Source organism: Sciurus vulgaris (assembly GCF_902686455.1).
Source record: "Sciurus vulgaris genome assembly, chromosome: 1".
NCBI classification, from domain to species: Eukaryota; Metazoa; Chordata; class Mammalia; order Rodentia; family Sciuridae; genus Sciurus; species Sciurus vulgaris.
Genome location: NC_136461.1, coordinates 45,501,391 through 45,519,366, shown reverse-complemented (window position 1 = coordinate 45,519,366; position 17,976 = coordinate 45,501,391). Strand labels below are relative to the sequence as shown.

At 42.6% G+C, this 17,976-nt stretch overlaps 1 protein-coding gene across 5 annotated transcripts in view; it reads left to right on the top strand.

The window, feature by feature from the left end:
• Positions 1-17,976, top strand: part of FYB2 (FYN binding protein 2) — a 96,682-nt gene that overhangs the window by 28,233 nt on the left and 50,473 nt on the right. For all 5 annotated transcript variants that reach the window (XR_013757494.1, XM_079101790.1, XM_079101789.1 and 2 more), the window contains exons 2-4: positions 2,191-2,938; positions 5,647-5,814; positions 7,709-7,742. Coding sequence is in view for 4 of the 5 variants with exons in the window: in XM_079101790.1 (XP_078957916.1) it covers positions 2,191-2,938; positions 5,647-5,814; positions 7,709-7,742 (950 nt within the window). In the remaining variant the exon portion in view is untranslated. The remainder of the gene's footprint in view (positions 1-2,190; positions 2,939-5,646; positions 5,815-7,708; positions 7,743-17,976) is intronic.

The following is a 17,976-nucleotide window of genomic DNA, read 5'->3' as shown; positions in this document are numbered from 1 at the left end:
CAATTGCTAAAGCAGATATCTGTTTCGTGGTTCTTGTTCAACAAGTTGTCCAATGATGGATGAAGGATAACTGGAATGTTGATATATGTATGTGTGTGTACATATCATTCAACCTAAGAAGCAGGGAAATTCTAATACATGCAGCAACATGGTTAAACCTTGAAGATATAGTGCTAAGTGAAATAAACCAGTCACAAAACATCGAATGCTGGATGATTACATTCATAAGAGATAACTAGAATATGCAAATCCAGTGGGAGAGAAAGTAGAGTGGGAAGGTGAAATGAAAAGCTCTTATTTAATGGGTATAGAGTTTTAGTTTTGCAAGATTAAAAGAGTTCTGGAGATTGCTTGCACAACACTGAGAATCTACTTAACACTGCTGAACCAGATACTTCAAAATGGTTAACACGGTATATTTTATGTCATGTGTGTTTTGCCACAATTTTAAAAATATTTGCCACTGAGGTGTGTACAATCTATTATCTTATTTATCCTTACAAGAACTCTGAACTGTTATTAGAAACAGAAGTCCCATTTTATAGTGTGGAGAATAAGGCTCAGAGACGTGAAATGATTTGCCCAAGGCACATAACAGGAAAGGGCTAGGCTGAGCTTCACTGAGGTCTCCTGACTTCATGCCCAGTGAAGGCTTCTGCCACGTCCGGGGACAGGAAGAACAGCTGGATTAACCTGTCTGCTGGCTTAAGTGTAAGAAATCAACTCTTGGCAATTTGTGGAGAGAGCTGTAAAAGTGTCCAGGGGATGTGGGTGTGTGGGAAAGTGGGAGGGGGAGGGGGAGGAGTGGAGGAGAGGAGAGGGAGGGGGTGGGGAGAGGGAGAGAGTGAGGACTCAGCATGCAAATGCAAGCCAGCTCCCAGACACCTGCTTTAGGCCTCTTGTTCATGTTCTCTCCCTTCCTAAATCTTCAGAGGGCAGGTGTGAGTCAACTATAAACAGCGAGAAAAGGTCACGCAACATTCCCTCAGCTGGCAAGCCGGGAAGTCCCTGCCATGGAGATGGTCTGTGTACATGAAATTAGAAACCCTCAACGTGATCTGGAGAGAGTAGTGGCTCTTACTTTTTGAAAAGACTCCATTAGATGTCCTTCTACCTCCTGTGAAGGCAAAAGATGATGAGATGCACTTACACAAATAAACGAGATCTAGTGGAAGAAGCAGGGAGCCAAGTCTAAACCTCCCTGGCTGGATACCTGCCAGTCACTGCTCCTGGCCCTTCCTCCAGCCCCAGGCTCCCAATGACATCACCGCCACCACTTGCAGACGCTGAATCTGAGCCCAGTTTAGAGGGAAGAGTAGATCTCCCAAGGGGAGCCAAAACCACTAGAGGATCATTGAGCCTTTATTTGTCATGGGCCTACTATGTGTCTGGCAGTGACGGACACTTTACATATGGGAGCCCTGGTCCTTCTACCACTTGGCCACTTTTATGATATAACTGCACTTAGAGGGAAAATCAAGTTTCCCAAAGCACTTGCCTGGAGTTTGAACATAGGCCTGTCATTTCACAACTTGCTCTTTTCTCCACTCCACAGTGTCAAGTGCAGCAGCCAAGATGTAAAGAGCTTTGGAAGTACCAAAGAGTCTGAGAAGCTGCTGGCTCTGCCTGCTCCTCCCCTGAGGAAATCTTGATGGAGAGGTGGACATGGAAGGGCAAGGAAGAGTTGTCCAGTAGATAGCAGACAGTGGGTTTCAGGAACACCTGAGCAAAGCCAGGGTGGGGAGAGCACATCTAGGGAAATTATCAACAGCCCCGTTTGGTGTAAGGGTAGTTGTGTTTTGCTGTGGTTGAACATCATAATTCCACTATCTTCTAAGCTGTGAAGAACCTTACTGTATGAAGCAGTTTATAACATAGGCAGTGGGAAGCTATCAGAAGTTTGTACCAAGGGGCTTATTGGCTAACATCTGCAAGTATTTTTTATATGCTGTGAAGAAATTAAACATAGCTGAAATGATTCAAAGAGGAGAAAATCATTTTCATTCCATCTCAGATAGCCAGTAGCATCACTGACTGACATTAGTCAACAAGTCAGCAATTGGATTACATCTGCCATTATAGCTCCTTAACATGTACAGTGGGGTCAGCTAATCATGCTGGTTTCCTTTTCCCTGGGATAGTGAGTTTTTTTTGTTTTTTGTTTTTTTTTTTTTTTTTTTTATGCTTTAGGAAGGAGTAAGAAACTTCAAGGAACTTCGAGCCAAATTTCAAAAGTTTGATGCTCCAACGCTTCCAGGACCTATTAAATTCCCAGCAGGTGTTTCTCCAAAGGGTGACTTGGTATGCACACGGCCAATTCAGATCCTGGCCAAGGAGAAACCCCTGCCTTCCAACCATAGTCAGCTCCCACCACATTCTTGCAGTGGTGAGTTCCTGCCTCATAAAACCCAGAAAACCAAGGTGGCCCAGAGGAGTGAAATTCAGAAGAGTTCAAGTTCCCCAGGACCTCCAGCAAAGTCTCATGTGTGTTCTGCAGGAAAATTCCAGAAGGCCTCTCTGCTGTTAGATGTGACTGGGTCAAACACCGAGATAACCACCAAGGAGAGAGTGATGACATCCAGCAGCTTCAGAGACAAGCTCAGGAACTGGGAGAAGGTTTCCTCTCAGAAAAACGAGACCTCATCAGCCCTTCTCCTTGCTGATTGTGAAGGGAAGGCCTTCCATTTGGAAGGGCAAAAAAGCATGGGGCTTGCCCAAGGGAAGCCCAGGAAAAAGCTGGAAACCAAGGGAGCCCAGACCCTTCCTTCTCAGAGGCACTTGATGGCCCAAAGAAAATCACTCACCACCTCCAAAGATGCCTCTTCTCTACTTTCTCCAGGTGGCTGGAAGAGCCAGGAAATTCCTGGTCCTGAGAGGAGCCAGGCAGGCAGAACCTGCCAGGCTATTTATGAGTGTGAGCTTGCCAGCCAGGCCCCAGGTAAGAAGTGGACCGGGGAAGGGTCATTATTTTCTAATTAAAGCCTATCAATTTGGAGTGCTCATATATGTGACTCGGGAAATGCGGCCTGAGGATTGTGGGCCTGTCTCTGAAGTTAGAGTCTCAAATTTGGGTCAAGTGCTTATCCTCCTGGAATTTATTGTAATGTAATTTGGGCATCCTGGATATAATTCCTAGACCTAGTTCTTATACAATTGCAGGAACTCAGGAAATCTACAAACTTCTTAGAGTCTAGTCTGCTTGCCTACAAATCAGAGCCGTCACCAGACTTTGTTGGTAAATGTCACAACCATCTTGGGCAAAACAATAGGAGTGAAACTCTCTTCTTTCTTCCCTTTTCTTCTTTCCATTGAATCCATCAGCCAGTGCTGGATTCTACCACAAAGGTGAGTTCAGAACCCCTCAATTTCCATATATCTCTGCTCTTGCCACACCATCATCTGTCACCTGAACCATTGCAGCAGCTCTGCTGGTCTCCCTGCTTCTACATTTTTGTATTGTGTTCCCCTCCAGAATGACCCTGCAAAGCATAAATCAGATCACATCATTCTTCTGCCCAAAGTCAATTCCAACCATTAACAGGGATTGAGGCAACTTAGTCTTTGCCCTCTCCTCTCATGCCACACTGCCTTGCTAATCCTTATACCATGCTGGTTCCATCCCAGGTCTTTGCCCTTGTCATTCCCTCTACCTGGAACACTTTTCTGCCAGGTCTTTGATGTCATACTCCCTCCCCTCATCAAAGTCTCTATTCTGAGTGGTCCTTTTTGGTCACTCTGTCTAAAATGGCTACACCAGTTCTATTACCCTTTGTCTTTGTATCTTTCTTTGATGTTCTTCATATCATTTATCCTTAACCTGGTATCTTGTTATGTGCTTCCCTCAATAAGATATAAATTATAAGAGGGTAAAGACTGTCTTACCACCATATCCCCAAAAGAATATGGTCAGATGAGCAAGTCTTCAAAAAGTATTGATTAAATGATTGATTGTATGGATGGATCGACCAATGGAGGAATCTCCTGCTTACAACCCCACACGGTTTCTCTTTGTATTTAGAATAGATCCCAAACTACTGACACAGTCTCATGGCTCTGTTCTCTGGTACTTGCTGTGTGTCTGACTTTTCTCCTACCGCTCTCCCCCTAGCTCACTATCCCATAGTCAACATGCCAGAAATGCCTCTGGAATTCTCTTGCTGGTTACTTGTTTGCCATTAGTCTCCTCTTAGTAGAATGAACAATTCCTAAATATAGGACTACAATTGCTCTTGGGTTCAGTTCTATCTCCAGCTGCCAGAACAATGCCTGAAGTATAGTAAATAAACGGTTATTGAGAAAGGGATAGGGAAAAGAGGAGGATAAATAGAAATAAAGATGGATAGGAGAAAACAAAGAAACTAGAACCTACTGGATGGAATGATTGAGAAAATTAAATGAGATAACTCATGCTTAGCACAGTGACTGGTAAGAAATAGGATACCAATTAGTTATAGTTTATTTTCACCAGGTCTTCTCCCTAATTTGATCAAGAATGAAATTTCTGACACTGTGACTTGTAGTTAAAGACTAAGAAGAATCTAGACCAGGAATTTGGCCCTGAGATTCTGGGGATAAGACCTCCTATGGTAGGGCAATATAAAGATTTTCTGTCCCCTCTCAGCTTACAAAGTATAGGGAAGTACAAGAAAAACTAGTCCACTTCTTTAGTTTTATTGTGAGTGGCCTATATAGTCCACTACTATATTAGGTAAACCAAAAATCAAAGCACTTGGGTTATATAAGAATGTGTGTTATTCTCACAAGAGGCAGATAGGATTTTCATATTTAATAATGGAATTTCTGTTGGAATTGGGCTTATGAGTACAGAAGGACAAATATATAAAACTGGGAAAAATTCTAGGACATAAAACTCAAAAGCCAAGCTCCACAAAGTCAGTTTTGAAGCCAGTCCTTAGCTATCAGTTCTGGAGATCAGAGATGAATTCTTACTCCTCTTTATAGTTCCTGCCATGTTATTTGCAGACCATATGTTTGAGGAATCCTTTCAGTGAATAGCCATGGTTTGTCCTTGCTTGGTGTCAGGAGATCAATATGACATAATTCCAGCCAGTAGAGCCATGATTAATGGGAAGTTAGACCAGCTTCTCTTAGAAGCCATGACATTGAGGTAGAGGCATTAATAATGTGTTATAGGGTTACAAACCAGGGAGTGGTTAATTTTTTACTTGATTTCTAGAGAAGTCAAGAAAAGCCTTCTCGAAGAGCTGTCATTTGGCAACAGAACTTTAGAAGACTGGATCAAAGTTTGCAAGAGAGGGAACAGAACCCAGAACTAGAAATGGCATGAACAAGGTCTTGGAGATAGGGGAGCCTTTTAAAATCAAGCCTGCAGAACTGGGAAGACACAGTGTGAGTGACAGACACTGGGACTGAAGGCTGGGGGTAGTAGGATGACACCAGGTGAGGAGGAGAGACTAGGAGACAGAGCTGGGGCCAGGTGGTGCTGAAATGGCAGCAGATGGAGTGAACAGGTCATGCTGAGGAAGTCTTCAGGGCAGCGGATGGGTGACATGCGCTGGTTTGAGTTTGGATTGGGATACTCTGGCTGCTGCATGGAGAGTAGATTGAAGGGGAGTTTTACCTGACAAGCCATGAAATATAAATAATAATTTATTTGTTTTCCAGTCTCAGAAAAACAGCCAGATATCAGGCATCATCAGTTTCCCAAAACAAGACCACTGCCTTCCATTGAGTCCCTGGGTCCTCCTCCCCGCAAACCATCAAAGCCCCCCACTGTGAACCTCCAGGTCTTCCAGAGGCAGCCAGCTTCTATTGCCAAGACCCCAAATGAAGGTAAGGAAGAGCACAGGGCCCCACACACAGCCAGCTGGAGGTCATGACTCTGCCTGTATTCCCAATGTCACCTCCCTCTCCAATGCCACCACTTTTCCTCCACGTAGTTCCACACCCATCACTGCTTATTCCCAAGGACAGGCTGTGGCAGTTTGCCCATGAAGTGACAGACCTACAGGAATTGGTCCCTTATCGCTCCTGGGCCAGCCTGCCCCCCTGAGAGCTTTACATTTGATCACTGGGAATCTGTCCAAGTGGGGGAGGGGGAAGGAAAGTCGAGGAGCAGGGAGGCAGGGAGGGTTCGGGTTTGTTGCAAAACCTGTGTTGCCAACACAATCAGTGCAGGAAAAGAAAAGGAAGTGGAGAGAGAGAGAGAACAAGTGTGAACTTGACCTGAGGCTCTTAAGCGGTCCCCCTAACCCGCCAGGGCGCCTGCGATCTGCCTGTACTAACTAATTACATCCTCCCCAACCCATCCAGGAAGTGAGCCATCCTTAGAAGTCATTTGTCTGTGCCATTTTGTGTCTTGCTCTGCTTTTTAAAGGAATGCCGCCATGCCTCACCAAGAACTGATCTGTAGACATTTGATATGCCTTTGCTTACATTCACTCTAATGAAACATAAGGGGAACATACACTTTGGGGCAATAGGTATTGCTGTGCTAACATTTGTTTTACTGTGGCCAGCAGCAGCAGCAGATGGTACTTTGAGAGAGCTAATGCAGTCTTTGATTGCTCATTTGACTGCTTTGGGCAGCCTCATGGTTAAATTTCTCTAATTCAGTGGTTCTCAAACTTGAGCATGCATCAGAATAACCTAGAGGATTTGTTAAACTCAGGTTGCAGGATCCCCTTCCCTGTGTTCCTGATTTGGTTGGTCTGGGATGGAAGCTGAGTCTTCGTCTTTTTGACAATTAAGGACAATGCTGATGTTGCTGGCCTAGGGCCCACACTTGGAGAATCAGTGCTACAAGTCACCTTAAGTCTTATCCTAAAAGAAAATGCTATAGAGAGATAGAGGTTCTTAATTTTGGTTGGGGGCAGTACTGGGGATTGAACTCAGGACGCTCTACCACTGAGCCACATCCCCAATTCTATTTTATATTTTATTTAGAAACAGTATCTCACTGAATTGCTTAGCACCCTGGTTTTGCTGAGGCTGGCTTTGAACTCATGATCCTCCTGCCTTAGTCTCCCGAGTCACTAGGATTGCACCACCAAGCACCACCAAGCCTGACTGAGATAGAGGTCTTATAAATAATAAGTAATATGACCACCTCCATATCAAGAAAGGCTAAGTGTGATTCAGGTCTCAAGCCATCTCTCTGAAAGGCAAGATGATCATCAACATGGAACAAAGCATTAAGTCCTTTGTAATAAAAGAGTGCTTGTATATCCCAGTTCCTTAACCCACTAGTACTCACCAAGTCTCATTTTGCTTATCTGTAAAATGGGGATGATTATATCTCCAATCTCAGGATTATTGTGGGACTTATATGGTGATGCCTAGAAAGAACTTAAATAGTGCTTGGCACCCCAGTAAGTAAACCTCCTGTGTTATTCCAACCATGCACTGAGCAGCAAGGCCAGGCCCTATGAGGGGAGCAAGAGATGGAGATAAATCCCACAGAGTTTCCAATCCTCAAATAGGTCAAAGTCTAACGCAAGAGGCTGTACCCACAAATAAACACTGCAAAGTAAGAGTGGGTGTGGAGTGTAGAGACAGGTAGCTGCCCCAGGTACCATGGAGGGAGGGGGGTGTTTGGGAACACAGGTGAACTGACACTCCACATTTGGTCTCTGGGATTGGGTCATGTCATGAGCATCATTTACTCTAACCAGGCTGCTGCCAATACCATTTTTTTTTTTTTTAACTTTGCCTCTTGTTCTTGCAGTGACCGTAAAAGAGGGCTGCCCACCTCCAGAGAGGTGAGTACCTGCTCCTTAATTGTGTAGGAACGTAGCCCATCAACCAGGCTACTTAGCTTGCCTAACAGCAGGCAGGAAGCACGAATCAAGGGTCTATCATCCTCAGAAGAATTGCAGGAAGAGCAGATTTATAAGCAACAACCTGCAACTTTTGTTTTAAAAGAAAGATTAAATAAACTGCATTTAACTACTGTGCTGACATTAAGTTGCAGAGATGGTCTTCTGAAGTACTTTTTTATTGTACAGATGGGTTCAGTAAATTGAGACATCAGCTTCAATAGTCATAAATCCATTTAGAGGTTAAAGAAGACTCTGGGCATCTGTGATGTTAGGATCCGTAATGGTGTAAAGGATGTGCTATTTCTGTGTGCTGCTTCGAAGAATTTTGCTGTGGAAGTGTCAGTTCATTAATCCACCCAACCAAATCATGAGCCCTTGGAAGTGACACACATTGAGCTGGCTACTTTTTACAGACTTCCTCATTTAGTTGTCTCCAGAGTCTTTGCAAAGTTGCTGCTGCTGTCCTGATTTTATAGCTCAAGACACTAGGGTCCAGGAAGTTTGCCACTTGCTGAGGCAAGATTCCAGCTCAGATATGCCCAGATTATTTTAACTATAAACCTTGCCTCCCTCTCAAAGATGTTCTTATTTGCAAGAAGTTTAGTCTTAGAAAGAGAAGCCAGCTCAAAAACAGAATATTACAGTTTCATTCATCACATGTTTATAATAAAGTGTATTATGTTTGTAATAGAGAGTACAAGATTCAGAGTTTGTACCAGTAAGGGGTCTCTACTTGGGAGTATCAGGGAGGGTCAGGGAAATCTAAAGATGTATCAGCTATTTATTGCCACATTAATACTGTTTGATAAATGCAAACTTTGAATAGTATATGATGTGAGTCTGTGGGGTACAGGTGATCGGGACTGGGGTCTGCTGGACTTGCTGGTTTGCATGCAGTCATCTGTGGACCATCAGGTAGCTTTGCTGATTCTGTCTGGGATTGCTCACTAGTCTGGGGATCAGCATGCAGCTGACTGATCCAGGATTGCTTTGGGTCAGGGATGACTGGGCACCTTGACTTGGCACTACCTGTCTCTTATTCTCCAGCAAACCAGCCCAGGAATGCTCTCCTGGCAGTGGCAACAGGCAATCAAGACAATCTAATCGACTAGGTTCTCATATATTTTAAATCCTTTGCTGTGTCACATTTGTAGTGTTCTATTGCTCAAAGCAACTCAGGTGGCCAAGTTCAAGGTCAGAGTGCAAAGAGTATGAAGAATAGGGGCATGATTCCAGTCAATCCATCAATAAAGAGGAAGCACCTGACAGGAGTACTGAGGATAAGCAATGACAGGAAGGGGTGCTCCAGAGGCAGAGGCAGGCAGGATGAAGTCACCTGTCTTATATGTGGGTCTAAAAAGAGTTAAGTAGGGTTAGATTGTAGAAAGCATAGAAGAGGAATTGTGGTGTAGACAGGAGTCACATCATGGAGAAGCCTGTACACTAAGGGATGATAAGATGCTCTTGTTCAACAAGCACTAGACACAGTTCATGTGCTCCAGGGATTTCTTGTTGAGTTGCCCATTTGAAAGAGTTAAGTGCCCCCACCCCCGGCACAAGGCAAGTCCACGGAGCTGTGTTATGTAAAAGGGAGAAAGTAGTGCCCAAGGCTCAGGCAATGGAGCACACCATTCACCCCCCATACGGGCCCTGCTGGGACCGTCCGAGTGGCCTGGGTTGTCTTGTGACTGTGATGCTGTGATGATAACAGCATGCGTGAGCTGCAGCTGTGTTGTTTATGCATTTTCCTCACATTTTGGCAATGAGGTATGATGCCACTGGTCCTGTAACCACAGAAACAGCAAGCCCTATCAACTTGAGGGACAAATTTGCTGTAATGTGCCTGTTGGGAGACAGAACTCAGTTCCCAACATGGTGCTATCTTTCCTAAGGTTTTACATAGGACAGTTTTGACCATTCTGTCCTTTTACATTGACTTTAGAACACAACTCACATCGGAAATGAGGTTGCGTTGTATATTAATCATGGTACGAGCCATAATACTGTAATAATGAGAGACGAGATAAATAGAGACCAGAGTTCCGAGGGGCGGCTTCATGGAAGAGGAAGTAATTCGAGCTATATCCCATATGAGGACTAGGAACTAGATAGGTTTACTCATTTGTCCCTTTTCAAGATACAGCAAGGTGAGTCCAGGCAGGCTATTGTTCCTGAAGATAACCACATTCCTGATTCATGGGTTGGTGGGTGGATGGATGGATGGATGGATGGATGGATGGATGGACGGACGATGGACGGGCGGACGAACCAACCAACAGACCAATGGGCAGTCAGGATGAACATAGAATATGGTTGAAATTAGGAATGTAAATAAATAGAAAGTATTCTAATATGAAAAAATGAGAGAGAAAGTTGAATCATGTAATCGGTCCTCCATATCTGTGGGTTCTGAATCCATGGATTCAACCAATCTCAAGTGGAAATGTTTGAAAAATATTGTGTCTGTACTGAACATGCAAAGATTTTTTTTTCCTGTCATTATTCTGTAAACAATATAATATAGCAACTCTTCATATAACATTTACATTGTATTAAGAAATCTCTAGAGATGATTTAAGAATACTGGAGATCTATATAGGTTATATGTAAATTCTAAGCCATTTTATTATGAGTGACTCTGCAGATTTTGGTATCCATGAGAGGTTCTGGAAGCAATTCCCCAGACTTCAGGGAGCAACTATATGTTAAGTGCTATGCTAAGGATTTTGGACTTTGGTCAATGTTAGTTTGAATACACAAATGCCATGATGTCCAATAGCCTTAGATACAATTTCCATGGAAACTGGTACTTGTTTGGGAAGAACCTCTCCAATGTTCAGGAGATGCCCGTATCAAATTTAGAAAATAGATTTAAAAATAGAATACATATTATCATTACTATAAAGGAATCTGGCACTATCTGATACAGCTGGGGAACACAGTATAAAATTAATGAAAGCCTGGGTTTTGAATCTGAGCACTACCCTTAACACCTGTAACCTTGAGCATTCTTTAACCTCTGCAGACCTCAGTTTCTACTTCTGTTATTGAACAATGTTTATAGGACCTAATTCGTATCATTGTGATGAGGGTTAAATGAAATAAAAGCTGGGCATGGTGACACACCCCATAATTCTAGGAACTCAGGAGGCTGATGCAGGAGGATCAAGAGTTCAAAGCCAGCCTAAACAAAGGCAAGGTGCTAAGCAGCTCAGTGAGTCCCTGTCTCTAAGTAAAATACAAAATAGAGCTGGGGATGTGGCTCAGTGATTGAATGCCCCTGAGTTCAATCCCCAGTACCCAAAGTTAAAAAAAAATGAATAATAACTATAAGTATTTATTGCAGTGGCTGGTTTCTAGAGAGTGTCTTACTTGGCTATTATATAAATTCCCACCAAGGATAACAATCCAGGCTTAGAACCCTAGTGTGTAGAAATTCATTGATGAGAAACATGGTACCTGGAAAGTTCAGCATTTCTCTTTGTTGGGGCATATTTTATTTATTCAACACATATTTTTGAACATATACTATATACCAAGTACCTTTGTCTCTAAATAAAGCAGTAAACAAAGTAGACAAACTATTCTACGTGTATCTGTGCACATTATTATTTTTTTGTTGTTAGTTGTTAATCCAAGGTCCTTCAAGTTGAGCTGGAGAAAAAATTGACTTCTATACCCCAAACTCCCAACCATCTCCAAGATCTATCAGTGGCACAGCAGACATTGCCTTTACTTCTTCTTTACAGCACAGTTCTTAAAGCATCTAAGGCCTGCATTCTTCTCCAAGTTAACTCTCATTGTTTGCAACCATGGTTCATTACAGAGAAGTCTCTGTGTTCTAGCTCTATTTCTATACATGCATGTTTTAACCATCTCATTAATAACTCAGTGACTCTCCTGTGGCCATCTTTCATTTCTGGGCTTCCTCCTCTTTTGCATTAAATCTGAGAAGCAGCATTGTATCATGGGACAAGTACAGATCTGGAGTCAGATTAAATAGGTTCATACCCATCCTCCACACCACAGATGAGTCATTGCAGCAGTTCAGAGCTTTGGTATACACATCTGTGAAATGGTCATACAGTAATAGTATTTCCTTCATAGTGCTGTCATGAAGATCAGTGAGATAAATTGTATAAAGCATGGAGTATCTGAAAGACACTCAATAAGTTTTGGTTTTTTCAACCCTTGGCTTCTCCTTCATTTGTTGCCTCTGAAATATTAATATCTCATTAGCTCCCAACAGAAGTGGCTATTTAGAAATTATTCTTTGCCATCACTCTCACATAAACCAAGCAGTTTGGCATCCCTCTTGTGAATAAACAGCTACAGTTCATGTAAACAAAGCAGGTTGGTCCCAGGACAGCAGTCAGCACTGGGCCTCTGTCAGGACTTAACAGAGTTGGCTGATATTTTATTCATTAGCTATAAATTTGACTTCTCTCCCACTAAGTGGAAGAAGGTAGTCCTGACTCAGGAATTCTGACTTGGGAAAGGAGAGGCTTTCGGGAGCAGAAAAGATGCAGATACACAGTATCTCAGACAAGGGGCTGCAGGTGCATTCTGGGGAGTCTACCACTTTCTCACTTGAACTTCTTAATCTTGTGTCTTAGTTTTGATGAAAGAGTTTTAAACCTAGTATCAGCCTATTTTGAGTCACCTGCATGGGCTCGTTCATTCCTAGTACTTTGGAACGTACTTTTGTATCTGTGCTTTTTGGCAAGTCTAACCATTCAGAGTAGAAACACAAAAGCCTCAGGGCCGGAAGGTCATGTGACTGTGTCTAGGACTTGGTGACACAAAGGAAGTGACTGATCCTGTGGGAGCGGGGGACAGGTGCCTTACCTCAGGCATTCAAGTGGAATAATGATAACAGTAGTTACAGCAGCACTGTGCCCAAATAAATGCATTTTCAGTGCTTCTTAAAATAGTGGTAAATGCCACAGAGAAAATTTTTGAGAGTATCAGCATAATAACTGGGGATTGGGATTAACTCAAGTACATTTAGTTTGATCAAGAAAGGCCTCTATGAGGTGGTGACATTTGGCTTGAGACCTAAATGATTAGAACCCAGCCCTGTCATAGGAAGTTCCAGAACATTCCAGGAGAGGGAATAGCTGATGCAGTCTCAAAGGAGAACCACCCTCAACATGCTTAAAGAGCCAAAAGGATGAGATCATAGTCAAAGCCCAGTGAGCTAGGGGTGGAGGTGGAGAATCTTATGAGTCATGGGGTAAAACTGGGGTTTGCTCTAAATGCATTGGGAAGCCATTGGGGAATTTTAAGCCAAAGAGTGATGTGAGTTGACATTCATTTTTTAAAAGATCACTCTGGATACTATATAAGTAATAAATTTAGAAGGGAATCAGGTAGAAACCAGAAGACAACCAGGAAGCCATTGCAACCACAATAACAAAACCACTCTATTGTGCTTTACATATAGAATTCCACTGACCACAATCCTAAGAATTAGATGATATCATGTTTCACAGATGAGGAAACTAAATCACAGAGAGTTTAAGTAACTTGACATATATGGGGTGGTAGAAATGAGACAAAAGAAATTAATGGATTTGAGATCTATTTTGGAGGAAAACCAGCAGTCACTGGTTTAGTGCTGGAGTGGGAGATGTGAAAAAAGGGAGGAATCTAGGCCAGCTACTAGGTTACCTGCTGTTCCCCTCATCATGGATGGCAACACGGTGAAGTGCTTGACCCACAGTCCATGCTCAGGACAGGACAGGACAGGAGTGACTCTTCTGGGAGCTGCTGAGGATTGTTCTCTTCTTTATAACAACACCCAAAGCAAACCAGTGTGCCTTTGTGCATGTCCACCAGTGTCTGATGGCTGGTTTTTAAGTTGTTTACAGTGCTCTTTCCTGAATGGCTGCACTGCAGGTAATTAAGATGGCACAGACCTGATCCGAGTGACCAACAACAAAGGAGGCTCCTTATACTGATATTTGGGGGGCTTAAGTGGCCTGGAAATCCAGTCACTCAATTGAATAGCTCTGAGAGAATGAAAATTTTTTTTGAAAACTCTACCCTACGGGGTTTGAGACACAGAATATTCAGGTGGCTTCAGTTTAAGCCACTTCAATAACTTCTTATCTTTATTTTATTATATAATATTTTATTTATTTTTATATTTTGCACAGTACTGAGGATCAAATTCAGGACCTCACACATGCCAGGCAAATGCTCTACCACTGAGCCACACCCCAGTCCATCTTCTCACCCCCCCTTTAATTAGACTTCACGGGTCACAAAAGGGCCACCACTTGGCATGCCTTTCCAAGACAGAAGTAGCAAGCAGAGTGGATTTACTAACAGTATTTCTTTTTTGTGTTTCCAAAATTCTTCCTTTCCAAAAATTCACCTGTAGCTTCTATTTATTGAACACTTTTCATAGACAGAGCCTTGTGTCTACTCTCATTTTAAAATTTCCAACCATGGCCACCCCATGAAGGAAGTGGTTCCTGGGTCCTCTGACCTCAGAAAATCAGGTGGAGTAACCCAGGATGGGGCCCTGGATCTCCTGAGCTACCAGGGTTTGACCTGGTCAGCCAGCCTCTCAACCAGCCCAGGCAGCTTGCCTGAGGATTCACCTGGGCTCTTCTCCCATAAAGAGGACCAGTTAATAGACTTGGCGCCCACTCTACAGATTCACCTGGGTATTCTCCAAGCACTTACTTGTTCTTGAATGCGCCTGCCTTAGGATTTTGTTTTCTATCTGCGCAGAGATCTGAGTAAGTGGGACTGGCTAGGATAGAGACAAAATATGAAAGGGTTTGGAGCTAAGTCTTACCTTTTCTCTTTAGTGGCATTCAGATGACAAACTGGAAAATGTCACGAGTGAGGGAAAAAATCAGATCCCAATTGCAGACTTGGAGTCTATTTTTGCACATAGGTATATTCAGTAAGGTTGACTGAAAGTTAAGCTAATACTTAAGAATGTGCACCTGCTGGTCATTGCCCATTCCTTTTATGTCTGTTATTCTGATTTTATCCCTCAGATCACCTTAGGGCAATATTGATATACCCATTTCACAGGTGAGGTATATCATCAAGTCAAGGTTCTTGACTTGCCCTAAGGTACAATATACCCGAAACTTATTCAGAATATGAACTGGGGACTTTATTAAAGATTTTCAGCAGCACTTTCCAGTCTCGGTCAGAATTTTTCACCATGCAGAGGTTTAGGAGACATGTTAGAATGCACTCTCCATGAAAGAAGGGGTCATCTGTGTTCTTCATTTGTTGCTCTAGGGCCCAGCCATAGTAACTATGCAAACAATAATTATTTAATAAGTGGGATAACAACTGTACAGAATGATGGGGAGAGGGATGGATGGATACATGACAGTATCACCTTCCAATAACTTTTATGTCAATACAGACCCTATTATCTGTTTATTTTGTAGTGATTTACATATCTGGTATCATACCCTTCTGATACTAAAGCTCAATGATAGGATAATCCAAGCTCTTCATTTTCCCTTGTTTATCATGCAAGGGCTTCTACCATGTGAAAATAGGGATCGTTAAACTCTCTTTGCTCAAATCCTTAGAGTCCAACTTCAAGTGACATCGCCAAGAAGCTTATCATTATTTTAGCTTTCGTGGAAGACACTCTCTTCTCTTCCCTCCTTTTCTGTGGACTCCTTATTCTTCAAATTAAATATGTATTTAATTAAATGATACAGCAAGCACTCAGTGTCCATTTTGAAGTTTAGAACAAAATTCAAAAAATCCCAAACTCTTTACCGAGACCAAGAAGTTCCTCTCTATGTTCTGGTCACCAATTATTCTCCAAATGCCCCTCCTAGCCACCTCAATTCACTGGAATCAACCCACTGCCCAGTGTTTTTCCTTCTGAAACAAAGAAACTAGTTCAGATCAAGCAGAAATACTTGCTTCTTAAAAAATAAAAAGAAATACTTTCTCCTGTGTGTGTCGTGATCTCTAAGATCATCACTTGGTGACTTCTTCTCATTCTGCAGTTGTCATCTATTTAATTATAAAGCCCCAACCACAGGCAGATGCTGGCAATGCAACAAGAAACAGAACAAAGGTCTGCCCTTAGGGAGTACGTATTTGAGTTGGGAAGAAAGACAAATAAGTAAATAATGATATAGGTAAGGCAGTATTATATGTTTAAACATTAGCTTCCCGACCTATAGTTCATGTTCCCTCAATCAAGATACTGTCGATTCTGTGTATGATCCAGTCTTGTTTCCCTATTACTTATTAAGGCTTGAAATGACAGTATTTATTCAACCTCTATGTTTTCTGTGTTATCCCAAACCATAAGAGTCCTGAGTCCAAGGATCTTGTCTGTTACTCACTTTTATATTCTAGAACAATCCTGGCAAAGAGGAGCTCCATGAAAAAAACCGAGTGTTGTGGCACCATCTACTTATCACCTAGGGGTCTCCAGTTGAGCAGCCAGGATCCCAAAGGATCCCAAATCTGAGCATTGCCATGATGTACAAAAAGTTTTTAATTTCAGAACATTTCTGATTTTGAATGATCAGGTTGAGGATGCTTAACCAGAAAAGTCTATGCAGATATTCTAAAATCTGAAAACTTCCAAAATCTGCAACACATCCGGTACCAAGGATTTTGAATAAGGGATGCTCAATCTGTATTTCTGTAAGCATCAGAGGAGGATCCAAACAAGAAAACCTTTTATTAATTAGAAATCTACAGAATGCCAAGTACTGTATTGACTACTGGGGACTCAGCAGTTCATGAGGCTCACAAAAATTATCATAAGGTCCCAGAGCTACACAGATAAACTAGTTTTAAAAGTAGTGACACTATGACAGTGACTGAAAGGGGCCAAAGGCAGAGTATCATGGTATATAGAAATTGCTGGGGAGGAGGGCTATTAGCTGCAGAGGGGTTTGCATTAACAGGGACCAAGGGGAGGCCCGATGGCTGAGAAGGAGCTGGCTGTTTGGGAAGCAGGACCAGCACTTGCCAAGTCCTCGTGGGAGGAGAGAGCACAGCATCCTCGCAAAGCAGAAAGAGAAGCCCTGTGTGGCTAGTGACCAGTGCGGGGAGAGGGGGGGAATGGCAGAGCAGCGCCTGGGGAGGCACACAGGGCTGCGATCTTGAAGCTGAGGAGTCTAGAGCTATTCTATTATGATTGGAAACCATAGGAGGCCTCCGGAGAGTCTTAGGCAGAATTGTGACAGGTCTAAATTACATTTTTAGATCCTGCTAGCTGCTGTGCAGAGAATAGGTTACGGAAGGGCCAGAGAGAATGGCACTTAATCAGTATTTTTTAAAAAATAAAAGTTTTAAAGAAAAAATAGAGGAGTTTGTTAAGAGGATGCTGGTGATAAGGATGTTGCAAGCAGAGTCACATGTACAAAAGCTTAGAAGCAGGAAACAGCCTGTCATTGAGGAATAACAGGTCATCTGACTGGTTGGAATTTGTAGATATGTATGGGGGACAAGGCAGCCTGTATTAATTGGTCAACAGATGCTGGCTGAATAGTAGAGTCCCGCAGGATGGTACTCGGCTTGAGGCTCAGTCATAGTCAGCCTGTTTTTGTTATTTCTCATTTTTCTGGGTGTATCTCACCTTTTTGTTTATAAATTATTTATAAGCAGGGGAGGGTCTAATATGTCTTTCTCATCAGCTGCATAATTTGTTTAATTGAATTACAGCAATACTTGAAAATTACAAGATCCCAGGTGCATGTTGTAAATGGATAAGAGCATAGATTTGGGGGGTCAGTTAGCCTTGGAATCACATTTTGAGCTCCACATAATACCTGGGTGATGTTTGGAAAAATATTTAGGATCACATTGGAAATGGTGAAATCAAACCCTAGCTTTCAGGATCGTTGTGAGAATGGAGATAAATATCTGTAACCCTGCTGAATGGAATCACAACACTGTACACACTTGATGAACAGCAGCCATTTGTGGTGGGTTTGGGACAACAGGGTTGGTGTCTATCAAGGTCTCCAGATGGGTGACTGGGAAACAGGCTCCTGGTTAAAGCCTACCACCAGCTCAGAGAGAGACCTTGATTCCACATCCATAAGACAAACAGGGTGAGATGTTATGACACACCTCAAAGCAGACACTCTGAAATTTCAAAAGCAGATTTTAAAAGTTTGATCTGAGTGATCAAAATGAGGGCTGGGTCACT